The following is a 20,985-nucleotide window of genomic DNA, read 5'->3' on the forward strand; positions in this document are numbered from 1 at the left end:
TAAAAATATTTGAATAACAGTTAATAAACTTGTTATTAACAGACCCATTAACTAGACCACTAACAACTGCAGGAAATACTGTTCAGAGCACATACAAAACAATGACCACAGACTAAGATTTGAACAAACTTTTAAAAGGAACTGGTATCATGAAAACTATGCTCTCTGTGATGTAGTAAGTCACTTTAAAACTACAAGGAAAATAAGTAAGAAATATTTCCTTCTACTTGGAATTTCAAAATCATTTCTAAATAATTCATAGATCAGAGTAGAAAGAGCATACTAAAAAGGCAATATATAAGATTTAGAAATAATAATTTATATTATCTTTGGGCATAAATCTATATCAAAGTTTAATAATTAATTGCTAGTCTTACAGACCTATATTAGGAAGCTAAGCACTTAGCTTGAAAATAATAAAGTTAATCCTAAGAAAGTACAAGTAAACACATATACTCTGCTTTACTCAGAGTATCAATTACGCCAAAAGCTGCCTCTTAAAAAAAGATTAGAGGAGAGCAATTTTTTACTAGTTTTTGTTTTGTTTTTAAAGAAGGTTAAGTATTTTAGGCTTCATGAACCAGTATACTGTAACTACTCAACTCGGCCAAAGTTGCACTAAGTAGTCATTTTTTAAAAAATAATTTTATTAACTTTAATGAACAATTACAGAGATTTGAGATTTCCATTCATTCACTGTTGCATTTTTCTCCCTGCCCCACCCCTCCCCCCTAGTTCGCTCTTCTCTCTGAAAAGTAAAAATTCCTTCACTGATAGACAATGTTCCCTGCCCCATCCCGAGTATGCTCCACTACACAACCTTCATTCTGGACTCTTGTCATAACAGTAATATCCAGTCATATATCGCTATTAAAAGTAGTCATTTTTGTTGTTGTGGTTGTTGTTGTGGGCCATATTAGTCAACTATGCCTCACAGTGATCCTATGAATAATAGGTCTGAACCCTGCCCTATTCTGTGTCATCCTCAAAAACAAGAGGTAAAACAAACCAGCATCTCTCAATTCTGATGAAGACCCACAGGTGACCCTCTTGCACACGGGAGAAGTTTGCCCTTCTTTCTCCCATGGAGCATCCTGTGGTTTCGAACCCTCTGCCTTCAGGACTACAGTACAGCTTCTTAACTTTAGACCACTAGCACTCCCATAAATAGTCCTACGAGCCATTTTTTTAAAATCATCAGAAGGAAATGTGCAATATTTTTCCCACAAGTACGAGACAAATCTTTGTATCCTAAATGTTCAGTCTTGACTCCTTACCACCATAATGAAAACTGCCCAAGCTTGGTATTATTACTCTTTGGTCCTAAGCTCCTATTTTAGTAACCTGCTTAGTACCCAAAGGATTTCCATTCTCTTTCTAACACCCCATTCACTGTTGTTGTTATGTGCCATTGAGTCGTTTGCGACTCATAGTGACCCTATGCACAACAGCCCTAAACCCTGCTCTACCCTGCCCCAACCACACTGCCTCTGACACACCCATCCTGATTACCCCAGTCACCGAATCAATCCATCTCATAGAGGGTCTTCCCCTCCTGCGCTGTCCCTCCACCCTCCCAAGCATGATGTCCATCTCCAAGGACCCATCCCCTCCTGGCAACATGTCCAAAGTATGTCAGACGAAGCCCCAGAATCCTTGCCTCCAAGGAGTAGCTTGGTTTAATCCTCTCCAAGATGAATCTGTTTGTTTTCCTGGCAGTCCATGGTACATTCAGTACTCTTCTCCAGCACCACAGCTCAAAAGCATCCACTCTCCTTCTGTCCTCCCTAGTCATTGTCCAACTCTCTGATGCATAACAAGCGATTGCAAAGACCATGGCCTGTATCAGGCACACCTTAGTCTCCAGAGAGACACCGTTGCTCCTGAGTACTTTAGAGAGGTCCCTAACAGCAGACTTTCCCCATCGTGATACGCTTTATTTCCTGACTGCTGGTGCCAAGAGTGTTGACTGTGGAGCCGAGCAAACTGAAGCTGTGAACAATCTCAATCTCTTCGTCATCCATCCTGACGCTGCCAATTGGTCCAGTGGTGAGAATCTTTTGTTTTTTTGACACTGAGACTCAGTCCATACTGAAGGCTGCATGCAGTCCTTGACCCTTCGCAGCAAGTGTATGAGGTCCTCCTCAGTTTCAGCAAGCAGGGTTGTGTCATCTGCATAACGGAGATTGTTAATAGATCTTCCACCAATCCTGATGCCACAATTCTCCTCTTAGAGCCCAGCCTCTCGGATAATCTGCTCTGCATACATGTTGAAAAGGTATGGAGACAGGATGCATCCCTGGCGTACACCCTTCCCAATTTTGAACCATGCAGTGTTACCCTGCTCTGTTCTGACTACTGCCTCTTGGTCCAAGTATAGGTTTCGCATTAGTACAATTAAATGTTCTGGGATTCCCATTCTTCTCAGAGTCAGCCACAGTTTGTTATGATCCACACAGTCAAATGCCTTTGCATAATCAATGAAACACAGATAGACATTCTTCTGGTATTCTCTGCTTTCAGCCAAGATCCATCTAACATCAGCAACAATATCCCTAGTACCACGACCCCTTCTAAACCCAGCCTGGACTGTTCTAATTGTTTTTGGATAATCTTCAGTAGAATCTTTCTTGCATGTGAAATCAATGACACTGTTCTGTAGTTTCCACACTCAGTTGGGTCACCTTCATTCACTATATATCCCTTTTTCCCTCTGATTACTGAGTTTGCTGGAAGATGCTACCTGCAGTGATAGTCCGTAATGCTAATTATCTACTTGCTCACATTTCTGAGAAGTACAAGTTCTTAGTACGAATTTTTTTTATTCTTTCTATTAAGATCTTATTACAGACTGCTTATCTACATTTTATTAACATACTTTTGCATAGATGAGATACTCTATACCTACCCAGGCTTTTTTCTAGCATTGCTTTTGGGTTTACCTCCAGTATCTAGTATGGTCCGAGGTCCCAACCTCTCACCATAAATTTTTATAACCAGACCATACCTAACAAGGTCCTAAATCCATCTCTGACCTTGAGGGTTAAGCGAGGGACAGTGTGTGTGAGAAATAATTAGGTCATTAAACTTTATTATACTGGGTTAATGAGCTTCGGTGCTGGAGAAGACTATTGAATATACCATGGACTGCTAGGAGAATAACCAAGTTCATCCTGGAGAGGGTGAAGCCAGGCTGCTCCTGGGAAGCAAGGATTCTGAAGCTTTGTCTGACATACTATATTATTTTTTTTCCCTTGCTGTATACCATCAAATCAGATCTGACTGGCACAGGAGAAGATTGTCCCTCCTTCTCCAGTGGAGCATCTGGTGGATTCGAATCGTGCATCTTTGGGATTGGAGTGCAGCTTCTTGCCACTGGGCCACCGGAGTTCCCTCGCCTGACATACTTTGGACATGCTGCAAGGCAGGATCTGTCGTCCTTGGAGAGGGACATCATGTTTGGGAGGGTTGAAGGACAATACAGGAGAGAAAGACCCTCGATGAGATGGATTGATTCAGAGACAGTGAGATTGGCACAGGATAAAGCAGGGTTTAGGGGTCTCTATGAGTCACAGGCAATTGGACAGCACGTTAACAACAACAACAATGGGGATAAGGTGTATCGGAGTCAATGAGACTGGCTAAGGATAGTGCAGGCTTCAGAGCTGGCATACATAGGGTCACTGTGAGTCACAGGTGACTCAACAGCACATAAAAAACAACATACTGCATGTAATAAACCTAAATACCAAGTATAAAAATGCATACGAAAAAGAATATTACATAGTTATGAAAATTTAAAAAAAATTTAAGAAGTAGTTTACTGATTTTTATCCATTGCTGGCTTCTAAGCAACTCTATGTCTTCATAGATTAAAAAAGTAACTACAGAAGTTTTTTAAATATGAAAACTCTCAGGAAAGAAATAACTGCCAAGAATGGATTAAGTAATCGTTTCCCTTTTTGGAAATGTATGGCAAACTAGTAAAATTCTTTAATCTTAGGGATTTATGAAAACACAAAATCTTTTTCTAAATTTAAATAGCAACACAGAAAATAGAAAATTCTCATAACAGCTATCGATACACTTAATAACACATTTTCTATTTCACTCAGTATTTGATAGTCTCCTCCACATTAGTTTGAAGAAAGTTTCCTGATTTGTAAACTTAGCTATATCATCATCTCTGGACCAAATTCTCTGGAATTACAACTGGTAAGTGGTCAAAGTTTGAAATACACAAAGCACATTCTCGAACCCCTCACTTCCCATCTCAGCCTACTGAGTGTTCTGAGTGTTCCCACAAAGGTCTCATTACTTAGATAATATCTACACCCATTTATCTAAAGCAGAGCAAGCCTCTAAACAAAAGTATTAAAAATTCTTGGGGAATTTTTTTTTAAGTACCATGAGGAGGAGGAAGAAGAGGGTAATTGGGTTTACTCAAAGATCTCTTGAAAAAGTGTTTTATTTTTATTAAAAATATAAGTGTTTTAACACAACTTTTGTTTCATTTGTTTTCTTTTTAACACATTAAGAAAACTGGAGTATGAAATTAAAACTGCCAACACTTTTGGCTTGGCCTTTCTATTACTAACAAACATAATAATCTTTTAAGTTGATTCCTCTACTGAGTTCCAGGTAATTAAAAACTGCTCAAGTATATATGAATTACAATGTTGCTGAATGTGCCATTAAATAGAAACTAACTCATAGCTGACCCTCCAGTGGGTTTTCAGAGGATATACAATCACATGGAAGGAGACTGTCCATCTTTCATCCGAAAAGCAGCCAGAACTGAACTGAGTACCTGTCAGTTGGCAGATCAACTCCTTAAATTAGGCAAACAGCATTTTTATAATACTATTCTTTTACTCTTAAAGATCGTATGAAGCTTTTTCCAAAATGAAGGCTGCATAGTGGAGTGGATTTGGCAGGAGGGCTTGTATAACAATGACATAATTTTACTTTTCAAAGAGAAGAGTGAACTGGGGTGGGGAAGTTGAGCAGAGAGAAAAGTGCAACAATGCATGAATGGATGGATGGATGGATGGAAATCCAAAGCCTCTGTAAACTTTCATTAAAATGAAAAATAATTAAAAAATAAAAAAATCCTATGAAGCAAATCAAACAGTAATACTTAACAACTGCAATTTTTAAAAGATTAAACCTCAAATTTATTAGAAGTCATTCTGCCAAAGTACTCTCTCCAGTATTTACACAGATCTAAAATAATATAAGAAAATAATCAAGATGGCAAAATACCTGCAAACAAGATGTATATATAAAGTTCAGTCAGAGATCATAAATCTCACTGCCTTTACAGCAGGAATTGACTCATAGCTGTAAACTGCACAGGAGACTTCCCACCTTTCTCCTGCAGGGCTACTGGTGGATCTGAAGCACCAGAGCAGAGCAGCTCCACACCGACTGTGCCACCATAGTTCCAGCCAGCCACTAAAAATCAACAAGGAAAGAATTCCTATACGATTATACCCTCGGTGGAGGGACCTCTGGTCCTTGGAGAGGGACGTCATGCTTGGGAGGGTGGAGGGACAGCCTTGATGACATGGACTGATTCAGTGACTGGAGTAATGGGGGTGGGTGTGTCAGCGACAGTGAGATTGGAAGAGGATAGGGCAGGGTTTAGGGCTTTTATACATGGAGTCGCTCTGAGTTGCAGGTGACTCGATGGCACATAACAACAACAACATACCCTAGGTAAGTTATATACAATAATAAATAGGCACATATATAATAAACAATAGTTAGCATATAGTTTTGCAAAGATAGGCAGTTCAAACCCACCAGCTATTCCAAGGGAAAAAAGACGACCTCCTCAAAAGCGACTGGCTGCCTCTGAAAACTTGCTAAAGGGTCAGCTATGCATGAGTAGCATCCAACTTGAGAGCAATGAGTTGTTATAGAATAAACAATATATAACTAAATTTAAAAATGCACAAAACCCCTCTTAAAAAGAGCTATAGTATCACTGTGGTATATAAAAAATCTAAATAATAAACACATATACCTATTCTTCTAACTAAATTTTTCACTATTATAAATATGTCAGTTGTCCTAATTAATGTACAAATTTAAGGCCTTCCCATTTAAAATTATCAATCAAACTCTTGAGAATTTGATAATTTATTTAAAATAAAGATAAAATGCATAGGATTAGCTAAGAGATCAGAAAAGTTGAAAGCAAAACTAAAGGAGGAATACCTGCCTTTCCAGATACCAAAACATATTACAAAACTCTATACTGGTAATAGAATTAGGACCATAAACCATATAGGACAAGATCAACAGACATAATTAGAAAAAATTAAATTTAACATGGCAAAACATCTTGCAAAAATTAAAGGACAAATGTCCTTCTGAGAAAATACGTAAAAACTAAGACTTAACGGCACCTAACTACAACAGGACAACGACCAAAAGGTGCTATTTTTAAAATTCAAAAAGGTTTCACTATTATTTTTAAAAAAACAAGACAACTTCAACATTAAAACAAAGACTATAAAACTGAATTTGTTAAATATATCAAACTATCTTTACTAACAAAAAGAAACTAAAACAATGAAAGCTTTCCATCCATTAGACTGATAAAAATTAAAAGGAATGATAAAAATACACTGTCAACCAGAGTACAAAAGAAGGCATTGCATTTAATGACAGAAGCATCAACTGTTGCAGGTTTTTAAAAGAGGCAAGACAATACATCTATTAAAATGTTAAATATACATATTATTTGACCCTATAATTGTACATGTTGAGACACACTCTCTAGAAATGCGGACAATGGCCATCAAAGTGTTAAGAATGGTCATGTAGTACGGCGATATCAAAAAACCTAAAAACTACCTGATGGACATCACAAAGTGAAAACTTAAGAATGATGTGTGTACATATTTGTGTGTGTGTACAGATATAATGCATATGATAAAAGAATAAGCTTCATCCATACTGACTTGAAAATACACTTAATAGCACAAATATAGCACAAGTGTAAAGCTAAAAAAAATTTAGATAACAGCGTGTAAAGTTATCTTTTATCTGTGGAGAAAAGTATATGATTGCTTCACATTCTTTTGTAATGATTGTATATTTTTACAATGAGTTTATACGCTTTTTTTGCTGTTAAAAGTCTAAAGGTAGTGAAAGACCCGCTATTAAACACAAAATACTGCATTCAACGTGAACATCTTTTTTCAAAGAGGATTCCTTTTTCTTTTAAAGAATGTATAGCTAGGAGAAAACTTGAGTTTTGTGTTTTGGTTTTTGTTTTTTTAAAATTCTGAAAATGTATTGTTTCCTAAGCATTTATTGAGCACAAAAATGTCTAGGGATATAAAGACAATGATTTAGGCAGACAAGTGGAGAAAAGGAACAAATACAAAGGCTATTTTATATCTACATATCTATATCTATCTCTCTCTCTCTATATATATATAGATATGTATTTTCCTTATACTTTAAAGTAGGCTTTCTAGGGGAAGTGCTACAAAGATAAAACAATGAGAAATTTTAATGCCAAATCAAAACAAGGCTCATAGCAGCATTAGTTCTTGCAAGACACATCTAATTTTGCTTTCTGTGAGAAAACTCCTCTACCTATTCTTTTTAGAAAAGTAATTTTTAAATGAATGTATATAGTTAATATCCTATTTCATTTCTCAATTAAGAAATATACTGTCTTGTAAACAAAGACTATATGCTTTCACAATTTAAATTCTGAAATGTTTCTGAGTGACTCAATGCTACAGTTTAAAGCACACATATATTTAAATTCACGACAAAAATAGCCCTGATTGCTAACTGTAGTCTGTTTTCATACAAGTTTTATTTTGCTGTTAGCTAAGTGGTTTTAATATGGCTTTCAAAGAAAAAAGAGGCCTAAAATAATGTGTTACATATTGGACTGCTTAACCCAAAGGTTTTCAGTTCAAATGCACCAGCTGCTCCACAGGAGAAAGAAAAGCACTGTCTTTCTTTAAAGATGTCTAAACCTTAGACCATGGTCTTTGCAATTATTTGCTATGCTTCAGAGAGCTGAATAATGACCAAGAATGACAAAAATATGATGCTTTTGAGTTGCAGGGCTGGAGATGAGTCCTGAAAATACCATGGACTGCCAAGAAAACAAATAGGGCTGTTCTGGAGAGGGTGAAACCAAGTTTGTCCTTGGGGGCTAGGATTTTGAAGGTCTGTCTTCACATACTTTGGGCATGTGGCCAGGAGGGACCAATCAGTGGAGAAGGACATCATGCTTGGAAGGGTGGAGGGACAGTGTAGGAGAGGAAGACCCCAGATGAGATAGATTGATACAGTAACTGGGGCAATGGGGGCAGGTGCGTTGGAGTCTGTGAGACTGGCTCAGGACAGGGCAGGCTTCAGAGCTGTTGTATATAGGGTCGCTATGACTCACAACTTGATGACAACAACTAACATAACAAACCCCATGGAGGTTCCAGAGGTGGAACAGACTCCACTACAGTAGGTCGTTTTGTCTTTGGTTTTCTAGGATATATCTCTTCTGTGACAAACTATTTCCACTTATCTCTACACAATACCACCACTCCATTTACACACTTTAAAAAAACCCCACCCTCAGAGTCACTGCTGTTGAGTTGAAGTCACCTCCCATCTGACTGTCCAATGGATTTCCGAGGTTGTACAGAAAAGGACAAAGACGGGATTTTTACCTCATGAAGGGTGAGATGTTTCCCATCTTTTCTCTTTGAGTCAAATCGGCCATATATTGCACTGTATTTGCGAATTTCCTCTTCTTTGTGTGGATCATCATCACTCATCTCAAAGATGTGACCAATCATTTTGGCCAACTTTTTGTTGGTTTTCAGCAGCTCTTTCACTTCATTCAAGTCACTTTTGGGCAGCGTGGGGGCCATTCGCTCCACACATTCCGCCACGGAGAGTGCAGCAGCAGCATCCAGGGCCTCACTGCTTTCTTTCGGGGATGCTGGGGAGCCAAGGTCGGCTGGGGAGAGGCTGTGCTCGCTCTCAGTGGCGTGGTGGCCCTGCCACAGTCTGGAGTCACCAACACTCTGCAGTGCTAAGCTCCCCACCACATCTGACTTCCCCTGTCCCAAGCTCTGCACGCAAGTGGTGGCGGCACATTTTGGGATTTTTAAATGAGGTTCCCGGGCATTGCTATTTCTCTCATAACTAGTGCAAGATATCCCCAGCCATGTTGGTGATCCCTCTGGTAATTTATAGATGGGGATGCTACTAACAGGAAGGGTTGTCAGCGGCTGATTGAAAAGACCAGGGTTTGTAACCCAGTCTCTCAAAGCCTTCTGTAATCTTCTAACATGAAGGGGCTTGCTAGCCATGCCTACGAGTGCCATGATTTCCAAAAATTCCTCTTCTCCTGCTTCACAGAGTTGCTGGACATCATCACCACCTTGTTGAATAAAAGCATCAAAGTAAGAGAGCAGGTTTGCTTTTTGTAATATTCTATACAGCTGCAGCTCCCCCAGGGTCCTGGGTAAGGCCGCAGCCATTACTGTGGATGAGTTTCACCTGCAAACAGAAGAAAAGAAATATTTAATATATTTCCCCTAAACATCTTAAACCAAATAGGTCAGATGTCTTAAGATTAAGGAATGCAGTAAGGGAAGAATAAAAACAGGGAGCGCTTGCAAGGTACAAGGCTTTAAGGAAGCCATCTCTCTATATATTTACCTAGTTTTAAATTCCTGACAACCCAACTGTCAGTGTAACTGTCCCCATTTTAAAGACAAGACTATAAAGGCCCAAAGAAGAGAAATAACTTTGCAAAGGTTTCACAGTTAGGTGGGGACTCAAGAGAACCTGAAAACAGCCCTTGTTTTTTAATTAAACACTTTGCCACTTCATGGTACAGACACAAAACTGGAGTCCAAATGCTGGAAGTAAAAAGTATACTACGTAATGATTCATCAAACAATTATCCTGTCAGTCAATACAAAGATATGCTTACATTGCTGCCTTATGTCCAGTCCTCACAACTTTGTACAAAAGGTAGGGTTTTTACATTTTCCAGGTAAAGAAAAATGAACCTGGCAGGTTGAGGAAGACAGATTTCAACATGAATTGGGAAGTGTGGGCAAAGGCGTTCAGTATTATCAAGTTGGTGCCAACTAACAGAAACACTGTGTACAAGAGAGCAGAGCCTGCCCAATGCTGAGCCATCCTCACAATCTCTGTTATGCTTAAGCCTACTGCTGCAGACAGTGTCTATCTCACTGCGGGTCTTCCTGCAGCTAATTCTCAACTTTCCCAAGGATGCCGTCCTACTCCAGGGACCAGCCCCTCTGAATAATATGTCCCCAGTATGTGAGACATAGTCTCACCATACTCGGTTCCGAGGAATATTCTGGATAAACTTCTTTCAAGACAGATTTGTCTGGCAGTATATTTAGGAGCCGGAAAAAAAAGAAACAGCAACAGTTAAAACAAGTGACAAGACTTGATGATCAACTAGATATACCTGATGGAGGAATTACCCACCCACTGACAGAGTTAATTCCAACTCACAGCAATCCCTGCAGGACAGAACAGGATTGTTCCCATGGGATTTCCAAGGCTGGAAATCTCTGGAAGCAGACTGCTTCCTTTCTCCCATGGAGCAGCCAGTGAGTGCAAACTACTAACCTCTGGATTAGCAGCCAAATTTTTTAACTACTGGGCCATGAGGGATCTTATTGCCATTAGATGACACTCTTTGGTTTCTTTTTGTTGTATTATGCGTCATTGGGCTGGAAAAGACTCAGAGCTGATCATCCAGTGGGCTTTCAGAGGCTACAAACTGCATAGGAAGAGAATGACCATCATTCTCCTAAAAAGAAGCTAGTGGATTTGAACCTCCTGCCTCTCGATTGGCAGTACAATTCGTTACCCACTAGCCCACCAGAGGTACCTTGGTTCTAGAAGAAAAGAGTTAACATAAATATAGGACTGCATACCTCAGAGTCTAGCAATGGAGTAGATGGTTGGGGAAGAAGAAAAATCAGGATAATAGAGCTCCCTATGAAACATACAGCATTCAAACATAGCTCAGGGTAGAATGCTAAACGCCCATAAAACCAAAGAATAGAAGCTAAGAGTGCATTAAACCTACAGATATAATATCAAGAAGTGGGTGAACCCTCCAAAGAAAACAGGAGAGAGCCCAAGACATACACTTCAGAGTCCAAGCAAGAATAGAGAAATCAGCCTTTAAAGAGACATGAGCCAGCAGAGTACTTTTTGACCTGATTCACAAGTTGCTCAGAATTGCCTGAAGACCTCCCACACACACAGAGGAGCTGGCCAAATACTTCCATTTAGAAGAAACAAACTTGCCATCAATGCACCTCTATTATTTAAAAGAATTTGTAACCTTGTATGGAGAGAATTACAGATTTATAAGAATACACATATCAGAAAAAATGGAAAGTTTATACTCTCAACTCAATAATATGGAGCAATAATTTACCAGGTAATAATGCAAAAAGGACTATTATGAACATCTCTGAAAGACAGGTCACTACACTGGAATAATCTATTTCCTTTGAACTGTGGTGTTGGGAGAATACTGAGTATAACAGGTCTGTCCTAGACGAAGTGCAGCCAGGGTGCTCCTCAGACACAAGGCTGGTGAAGCCTCAAGTCTCGTACTGTGGGCAAGTTACCAGGAGAGGCCGACCCTCAGAAAAAGACATCATCCTGGGAAAGGCGGAAGGTCAAAGGAAGACCCTTAACAAGCTGGACTGGCACAGTGACCACTGACATGGTGACTGCAACAGCTAGCTTAACACGGCAGAGATCATGAACATGACTCATTGTGTTGCTATGGGTTCTAGTCATTTTGACGGCACACGTCAACAACCTTAGTGTCAAGGATGAATTTGGGCACTCTTCTTCGGTATGACTTAAAGCCTCTGAAAACTCTCCTTGAGTTTTCAGAGGAGGGTCAGCCATGAGTCAGTCGGTTCAGAATTGGTGGTACATAGCACTAACAACAAAGCATGAAAGAATTCTGTCAGCACAGTCTGTAGCATGTTGTGCTGTTACGGAAGGCCTCATATCCCCAGCAGTTCGAGTGCCCCGTCTCCTCCCTTTAAGATTTACAGCCTCAGAAACCAGATGGAGGGCTGTTAGGATTTGGAAGAGACCTGGTGCAGGGAGGGAGTGAGCAACAGCATGAAAGCTAAACATGGGGCTATGGGCTTTTAAATAGCTGGTTACTAACTACAAAAGTCAGTGCTTCAAACACAACAGTCTCTCTACCAGATAAAGAACTAGTTAGGATGATTCTGTTAAGAGTCTGAAAAGCCTTGGAAAACCTATGCAGACATTCTACTCTTAACCTGCAGAATCATTTTAAATTGAAATCAATTCCAAGACAATGGATTTTGGTGATTTAAAAGAAAGATAATCTTAAAAATATAACTAAGCTGGGAACTCTGGTGGCCCAGTGGCAAGAAGCTACACTGCAATCCCAGAGGCATGAGGTTTGAATCCACCAGATACTCTGCTGGAGGAGGGACAATCTCCTCCCTAGCAATCAGATCCGATTTGACGGTACACATAAAAAATAATAAAATTAAAAAAACATATATATAACTAAGCTCACTCAAGTTTTATCGTTTATGCATATTAAATACCGAAACTAAAATTATGTCAATATTTTTGTTTTTCTACTAATATCCAATCACCTCCTATATGAAAAATTTAAGAACAATCTATCCACACCCTTCTTCAGAACTATAATTTAGCATTAAAGTGGTCGCCTGTGGATCAGTAAAAATTCAAATTTGGTATGAACAACAGCAATCTGTTACCTCATTTTCCTCCCTCCTTCCAGATTTACAAAACTAACTCTTCCCAATCTTTTAGCTGCACTTCTAACTTTTCCAGTTTCCTGGATTAGTAACAGTGGGAATTGTTTTTATTTTCTAGTCTTCAAGTCTACAGGTCCTTAGGCTACAACACCTTGTTTTCCTTATCTGCCTCAAAAACAAAATACCTAATTCACTGACTCTTGTCCTGGCTATTAAAAGATTTGTCACCTTCAAAGGAACCAGACTGCAACGTCACTTGTCCCCATTGTACAGAAAAGAAACCCAAACTATTCACACAGTCATCACCAAACTAGAACCGCCTTCCCACCTGCATCTGTTTCCCAACCCGTGCTTATGTCAAACAGATACACTGGGCAATCCTCAAATGTGCCTCTTGCCTCCTGATCTTTGTAAGGAATCTTACTTGGAATGTTCTCTCCAACTCCCATGGTCATTTCCATAAAGCCTCTTCCTTGGCTTCCTACACTTCCTTGGCTGAAGAATGCCTCTCTCCTATCTCAGAGCCCTAAAATACTTTAACATTATCACTTCTCATTTTTAAAAATTTACTTATTCAACTGTGCCAGACACCGAGCCAGTCCTGGGGATATAGAGGAGTGAGTGTCCTTCAAGGAGAATCACAGCAAGTTCAGGAGGCTCAGACAGGAGCAAGTTGTGCTGCTAACCCCAAGTGTGTGCTTCTCTGCAGTTGGAATCCACCAGCAGCTCTAAGGGAGAAAAGCAGTCTCCTCTCATACAATTTACAGCCTTGGAAACCCAGCAGAGGGTCGGCTATAAGTAAGCACCAATTTGACAGAATGAGTTCAAGTTATGGAATATTAAAGAGACAAACAAGTAAACAGACATACATAAAGCACTATGAGAAATGCTTCATAAAATGTCATATATACGTAAAAATCACAGAAAGTGGGAAGAGTTCTGGTTCTCCCTGAGGACCATATGTAGTCCAGAAGAGGGAGCTATCAGGTGCCACTGAGCGGAGCATGACTCACAGGAACCCTATAAATACCAGATCTGAACCATCCTATCCTGTGCCGTCCTCATCATTCATCAGCTCCGACATACTGTCCTGGTATATTCTGACATACCATTGCTGTTGTCACTGTGTCAACCTTTTCTTCAGGGGGTCTTCCTCTTTTTGCTGACCCTCCGCCTTTCCATGCATGATGTCTCTTTCCAAGGAAAAGCCCTTCCTAACAACATGCCCAGAGTGTGTAAGATGTTTGGCCATCCTTGCCTCCAAAGAGCACTCTCATGGCACTTCCTCCAAGACATACCTGTGTGTTGTTTTGGCAGTCCATGAGATAGTCAGTAATGTGCTCCAACGCAAAGGCATCAATTCTTCCATCATCCTCAGTCCCTGCCCAGCTCTCAGATACATAGCAAGTAACTGAAAAAACCATGTCCTCAATCAGGCACACTGGAGTCTTCAAACTAACATCAGTGCTCCCTGGTAGTCTGGAGAGGTACCTGATTGGGAAAGCAGACTTTCCCAATGCTGTATGTCTCCTGATCTCCTGACTGCTGGTACTAAGGGTGCTGAGTGTGGATCCAAGTAAGATGAAATTGTTGACAATTTCATGATGTTGTCCAACTATCATGATATTGTCTATTGGCCCAGTGATGAAAAGTTCTATCTTCTTGATGTTGATCCATTATTGTAATCCATATGAATTGTTGATCTTATTGGAATCCATATAGTCTTTGATCTTCTACAGCAAATGTTTCAAGTTCTCACTTTCATCAAGCAAGGCTATGTCGTCTGTCATCATTCTTGTTGAGTTTTCCTCCTCCTGACGTTACATTCTACTTCATAGAGTTCAGCTTCTTGAATGATTTACTCAGCACACATATTGAATATTAAGTTCTGTGGAGTAAGAACTGATCCATAACTGACCAGTTTAATCTCATGGAGCAGCCATCTTTCTCCCACTGAGCAGCTAGTGGAATCGGACCATGTTCTTATGGAGAAAAGATACAGCCCTGACACATCTTTCTTGAACCATGCGGTATTTTCTTGCTCTGTTTGGACAACAGCTTCTTAGTCGAGGTATAGTTTTCTTTCCTATAAATATATTAAGTCTTCTGGAATTCCCAATCTTCTCCCTGTTAGCCACAGTTTGTTAAGATTCACAAAGTCAAGTGTCTTTGCAGAGTCAACAAAACACAAATAGACAATTCTTCTGATGTTCTCTGCTTTTAACAAGGTCAATCTGATATCGGCAACAACATCCCTGGTACCATGACCACCTCTAAATCCGGCTTGAACTTCGGCAATTTTCTGTCTACACACTATTCGAACCATTTTTGGATGATCTTCGGCAATACTTTACTTTTTACCTCCTTCTACTCAAATCCACCAGCTGCTTCTCAGGAAAAAGAGGTGGCAATCTGCTCCCGAGAATATTCACCACCCTGGAAGGTCACAATCAGCCCAAAGTACGTCTCGCAGTGTCTTCTCGGTAGGACAGTGTTTCTAGAAAGAGTGTCATTAAATGAAACTCAATGTTCAAGTCAGAATTTGATCAGCAGCCACCATTTATACTCCAAAGGAATACTGTCTGATAAACGGCCAATCAAATAAGGACCATTCTGCAAACCTCGTCATCCTCATATTCTCAATAAGCCCTGTTCTTAGAAAGCTATTTGGTGGAGTCCTGTAACAGAGCTATTTTTCCTTAAGACCAAAAGATGCTCTGCCAAATATAGGCACTATACAGTTAGGGCTCTAGTGCACATTATGTGTCAACCCAGTCCCCACATAAGCATTGGAAGAATTCAAGTTCGGTCAAAAGGGAACCTATACATTTTTTTTGGTTGCAAAAGAGTATTCTCAGACCCTCAAGGAGATGGACTGACACAACAACAGGCTTAGGGACAGCAGAGACTGTGGGGAGAGTGCAGGAATGGGCAAGGTCACTGCTGTCCACATGGCTGCTATGAGCTGGTGCTGTGCCAGCACAACAGCCAAGAACAGCAACATCTAATAATAATCAGATCAGATGAACTCACGAGCACGACTCTCTGGAGGCTTCTATACACCCTGCTGTGGTTATCAGAGGACAGCACAGGAGAGGAAGAGCCCGGAAGAAACAGATTGGTACAGTCACTGGGGTAATAAGGGGGGGGGGGGAACGACATGTATCAGAATCAGTGAGACTTGACTCAGGGCAGACTTCAGAGCTGCTGGACACAGGGCCACAGGCAACTCCGTGTCACATAACAACCGAGTAACAAGTATGTTCAGATATATATTAATAACAAAAACCAAATTCAACTGCCATTGAGTTGATTCTGACTCAGAATCACAGGACAGAATACCACCAAGGACAGAGTAAAACTCCACATAGGGTTTCCAAAGTTGTAAATCTTTATGGGAACCAGACTGCTATATTTTTCTCCCAAGGATTGGCTAGGACGTTCAAACTGTTGACTTTTCATGTTATAGTCGACTGGTTAGCCAAGGATCCTAATGTCAACGATGGGTAATTTTTGCACAGTTCATTCATTGTTCAAGTCTGGAGAGAACCCAAGGATAAAACACCAATACAAAAAAGAAAAATCTCAAACTGAATGTCACTGAGTCAGAACTGACTCCTGGCTGACCCTCTGTTCATCGCATGGGAGGACACTGGCCACCTTCCTCCCTTGGAGATGTACAATCAGCTCAATGCCTATTTACTATGCCAGAGCTCCCCCAAACCCAGTAAGGTCTCACCGACTTACACAGCAGACTATAAATCTCTTCCCTCAATACAACCCTACGTTTTTACTTTTTCTCTCAAGTTAACATTAACTTCTTACATTTTTTTAAAGTGAAAAACCTTGGGGAGAGTTAAAAAAAATCCCTGAGTCAGTTAAATTACAATGAATTAGTTCTAACAGATTGTTTTCTTTTTTAACATCTAAATAATATTTACTGCATACTAAATTAATGAACAACTGAGATGGGAAATCAGAAAGAAGGAAATAGAAAATGTGAGGACAGAGACTACATGTAACATCTCTGAAGCAGACCAGGGGAGAAGGGTACAACCACTACACTATAGGATTAAACAGGAGACGTTAATGAAAAGACAGAATTTGACTTAGAAAAGGATCAATTGTAACTGAAGGAAACGAATTTGTCTCACTTCTGTGCTAGGCCTAGAACCCAAACCTCATGATAAAATACGTTTCTTAAAAAAAAAAAAAAAAACAAAAACACCCAAACCACCAAATACATTTCTGTTACATCATAGTTTACTTTAAGACTGCACAGGTACTAATTCTGTTTATAATGTTTCAAGTCCCAAACAACTCACCTAGACATTAGACAGTGTTTAGTGACCTACTGTAAGACAAGATATCTAGATCATATTATCATAACTATAAAGAAAATATGTGGTTTCTGATGCATTAACGGTAATTTTGGAAACTAAAGAATACTCCCCCTCATTGATTATTTTCTTAATAAAAACTGGTAAAAATTTACTTAAGATTCCTTAATATTTCATGAAAATATTCAATAACACATAAATGTAAATCTAGCTACCCAAATTGAAAAATGTAAATCACATTTGTTACTAAACAATACACACACATCTTTCAACTACTACTCAACAAACTAAATTCATTGCCATGGGGTCAGAACTGACTCATAGCTGACTCTCCAGTGGGTTTTCTAAGGCTTAAAATCACTGGATAGTACTCATCTTTTCCCTGCAGAGGGTGGGGTGGGAGGGAATTCCTTTACTGACCAACCATCAAATCATTCAACAGATATTAAATGCCCCTGAGCACTGAATTGAGCCCTGGTGACAAGAATTAAAGCACCTGCCTATTAATCAAAAGGTTGGCAGTTTGAGTCTAGTTGCTGCTCTTCAGGATAACGGTGTGGCAATGAGCTTCTGAGCAAATGTACAGTCCTGGAAATCCTATAGAGGGCCCTAATCTGTCCTGTGAGGCTGCCCTGAGTTGGAAGTGATTAGATGGCAGTGGCCTTCTGGTTTCTGAGCACTTAAGTATTTATAAATTGTTGTTGCGGCCATCGAGCTGGAACCAACCAACAGGTGACCCTCCAGAGGGTCTTCAGAAGCAATAAGCTGCAGGGCAAGAGAGCGCCCAGCCTTCTCCCACAGAGCAGCTGGTTTCAGCACTCTGCTTTTGGGATTGTAAAGCAGCTTCTTACCTCTAGGCCACCAGAGTTTCCTCATAAATAAAGAGCTACATAAAAATTTCATTATGTAAGTCTTTTAAAAGAATTACTTAATATTAGGTAAATTAATACCTAACCTGCAAATACAATGCATTGAGAAGTTACAAACTATTTAAAAATGTAACCGTTTTTGTGGTAAGAATTTTGACAAAATGAGGATTACTCTATCTTTCCAAAATCCATTTCTCAACTCTCATACTTGTTTCTTTATTAAGTTTAGGAGAATATATGCTATTATTTCATGAGTTACTGAGTATGTCAGATCAGAAAGGACATTAGCATTTAATGTAACAACTGTTCTTTACTCCTTAAAAAAAACAGATACGATAAAAAGTAAGTCCAAAAGTAGTATCAATTTTGTAATAAGCTTGAGTGAGTACTATATATTCTATATTTAATAAATCTCACAATGAAATATGTACCAATTAATTACATCACAATTAGCTGAATTTTAGCTATTCAAGCTATATTTTAACATGGTCATTTCAGTTAAAGTGACTCGAAATATATCATGGTTCTGCACTATACAAAATACAACTTACAGGTAAAATTTTTATAATATTTACAGGTAAATTTTATGTAACTTCAATTGCAATGATGCACATAAACTGCATCAACTACTGCAGGTTTATGATAAGGGTTAGACCAGGCCTAAGGAAGGACCCTAGGTCAATCTACATACACAAACAATAGGATATAATTCTGTCCAACTGACTTATTGTTGAAATTCATGCAAGATATTCTCCAACAGCCCTTCCCTTTGTAAATACACTTAATTTCTTCTTTCAAATCATTCATAATGGAAGCCCCAAAAATCTTTACTAAGTAATCAGTACATTCATATTTACAGTGTGATTAAAGAATCTAATGCTTTCACCAATTTTCTACATAACATGAAGAAAATGAAAGCCTTATTGTCTTTCCTTTAAGGGAGTGGATGTTAATGAAAAAAGGTCAATTTAAAATTAACTTAGCTGAGACCATTCAAATTTATTAATAATTCTGAAATAAACTAAAAGCACTTCATAGGAAAAAAAAATCCCCCCTAAATTTCCCTATACCAGCTATAGAACTCGCAAGGGTATTTATCATTTAAATTACAACAAAGGCAGAATGAAACAATACTCCTCAATGATATTTACTATTACCGTTATCATTATTGATGCACTTGCCAACAAGGACCACTAGCCCAGGGAATACCAAATTTGTCCAATATCGGAATGACATTAAAATGAGCTCTGAACTTTAGTACAAGATAATAAAAATAACAAAATTTAAACAAGCATCTTCCAAAGGTTCCCTAATTTCCTTTCCAGATTTACTTTTCCAAGATTTAATATCAAAAGAGGAGTTAAAAAAAAAAATACGATGACCTTGCCATACATTTGCAAATTCTCAAGGAAAGTCTTATTTGGCTATTATTACCAGTAAGGGCAAAATAATTTTTAGAACGTACTAAAGAGCTATCTTAAATGTTTCAAGGGAGACAAAGATGGAGGAAAAAAGGATACCCTTAAATCTTAAGAGCTACTTTAACTGGCACTTAGATCAGCAGCAGCTCTTCTTTTTAAGTCTTTAGGAAGATAGGAAGCCCCCAAATAATACAAGCAGCAAATCTCAGGGATCCTCTACTCCAGTATTTCTCCTTAAAACCCACTCATAAATTAAGATGTGTATAAATTAAGATAGGGTATGTTATGTTGCACGGGGATGAAGGGGACACAATTTTTAAAAGTGGGAATCTAAGCAAGCAATTCACTGCATGCACTTTCCCAGCAAAACAGCACTGCCTATGTGACTAATCCCGTTTTAAATTCGGTTCCTCTATGCCTATGCAAAAATCTAGAATTACCTATTAAGACTGCCAAAATATTTTAAAACAAGATCTGAGGATTTTCCTCTCAGCTTCTGATCTTTGCACCCCTTCAGTTTGCAGACACGTCACTGGCAAACCAACTGGTAGTGACAGGTTACTCCAAATACTCTTTGGGATGCAATCTAAATCGACAGGCACCTCAAAATTTTCCATACCCCCTGAATCTGAGAGAGGAATCGATAAAAATATATAAGTCAAAGAACTGACGACACTGGCAGTTGTTGCTCCACGATTAAGGTCACACACCTCTGCGTCCAAGGTTCCTTAAGCCCCACATGTGTCTGCAAATTCCACACTCGGTCAGAGTGAGCACAATGAGTCTCTAGCCCGCCGGACCTCGATACCAAGTTTCTTCTCTACAAGCTACTTCCTAGCAAAACTCTCCTTCCGCCTTTAACACGAAAACTCTATTTGGAAACGGAGGATTCGCAGAGGGGGGTGGGGAGGAGGGAGGATTTAGATCTAAGTGCAGCACTTTTATAAAGTAAACAAAAAAAACTGCCCCGGCGAAGGTCGCTGCAAGTCGGGGGCCGCGCGCACACGCCGCACACTGCACGCCGAGACTCGGGGCGCCGCGCGACCGACCTCAACCTAGTTAGAGGTGCGAACAAGGCAACCCCGGCTTGACCGGAGGGTCGGCGCACAGTCCTCGGCCGCAATCCCCGCTTCCTGCGGGCCCAGAACCGAATTTTTTCCAAAATTGCCCACACTAGCCCCAAGCCGCGCTCGCTTTCCCGAGGGGCCGCGCGAGGCCCGCTCCCCCGAGCGGCCCATCGCGTCCCCGGGTCGGCACAAGTTCGCCCGCGGCCGCAAGAGCACGAACGCGCCTTGCACTTGGCGAAGGGAGTTGGTACGTACTCGGCCAGCGGCTGCAGCGGTCTTCGCACGCTCTCCTCCGCGGGCTGCTCAGCCCTAACTCCGAAGTGACTGCCCGTGGCTCTTAGGAGGAGGCGGCGGCGGCGGCCGCGGCGGCGGCGGCCGGGACGCCCCCGCTTCCATCGAGGGGGGAAGGGAAGGTGGTGGGTGCGCTCTCCCGGCGTCCCTCCAGCTCCGGCCTGCCG

General features: G+C 40.1%; 1 protein-coding gene across 2 annotated transcripts in view; it reads right to left on the bottom strand.

Annotated features, from left to right (window-relative positions):
• Positions 1-20,863, bottom strand: part of NAB1 (NGFI-A binding protein 1 (EGR1 binding protein 1)) — a 48,282-nt gene extending 27,419 nt beyond the window's left edge. Inside the window, exons 1-2 of one of the 2 annotated variants that reach the window (XM_006878756.1) lie at positions 20,783-20,863; positions 8,709-9,546 (exon numbers count right to left, since the gene is read on the bottom strand). In XM_006878756.1, the coding sequence (XP_006878818.1) occupies positions 8,709-9,527 (819 nt within the window). In that variant the 5' untranslated portion in view covers positions 9,528-9,546; positions 20,783-20,863. Of the gene's footprint in view, positions 1-8,708; positions 9,547-20,782 lie in introns of those variants that run through there. The other variant, XM_006878757.1, reaches the window with a different exon arrangement.
• Positions 20,864-20,985: the final 122 nt, after the last annotated feature.

Source organism: Elephantulus edwardii, unplaced genomic scaffold, assembly GCF_000299155.1.
Source record: "Elephantulus edwardii isolate Elephantulus edwardi_28Jun2011 unplaced genomic scaffold, EleEdw1.0 scaffold00001, whole genome shotgun sequence".
NCBI classification, from domain to species: Eukaryota; Metazoa; Chordata; class Mammalia; order Macroscelidea; family Macroscelididae; genus Elephantulus; species Elephantulus edwardii.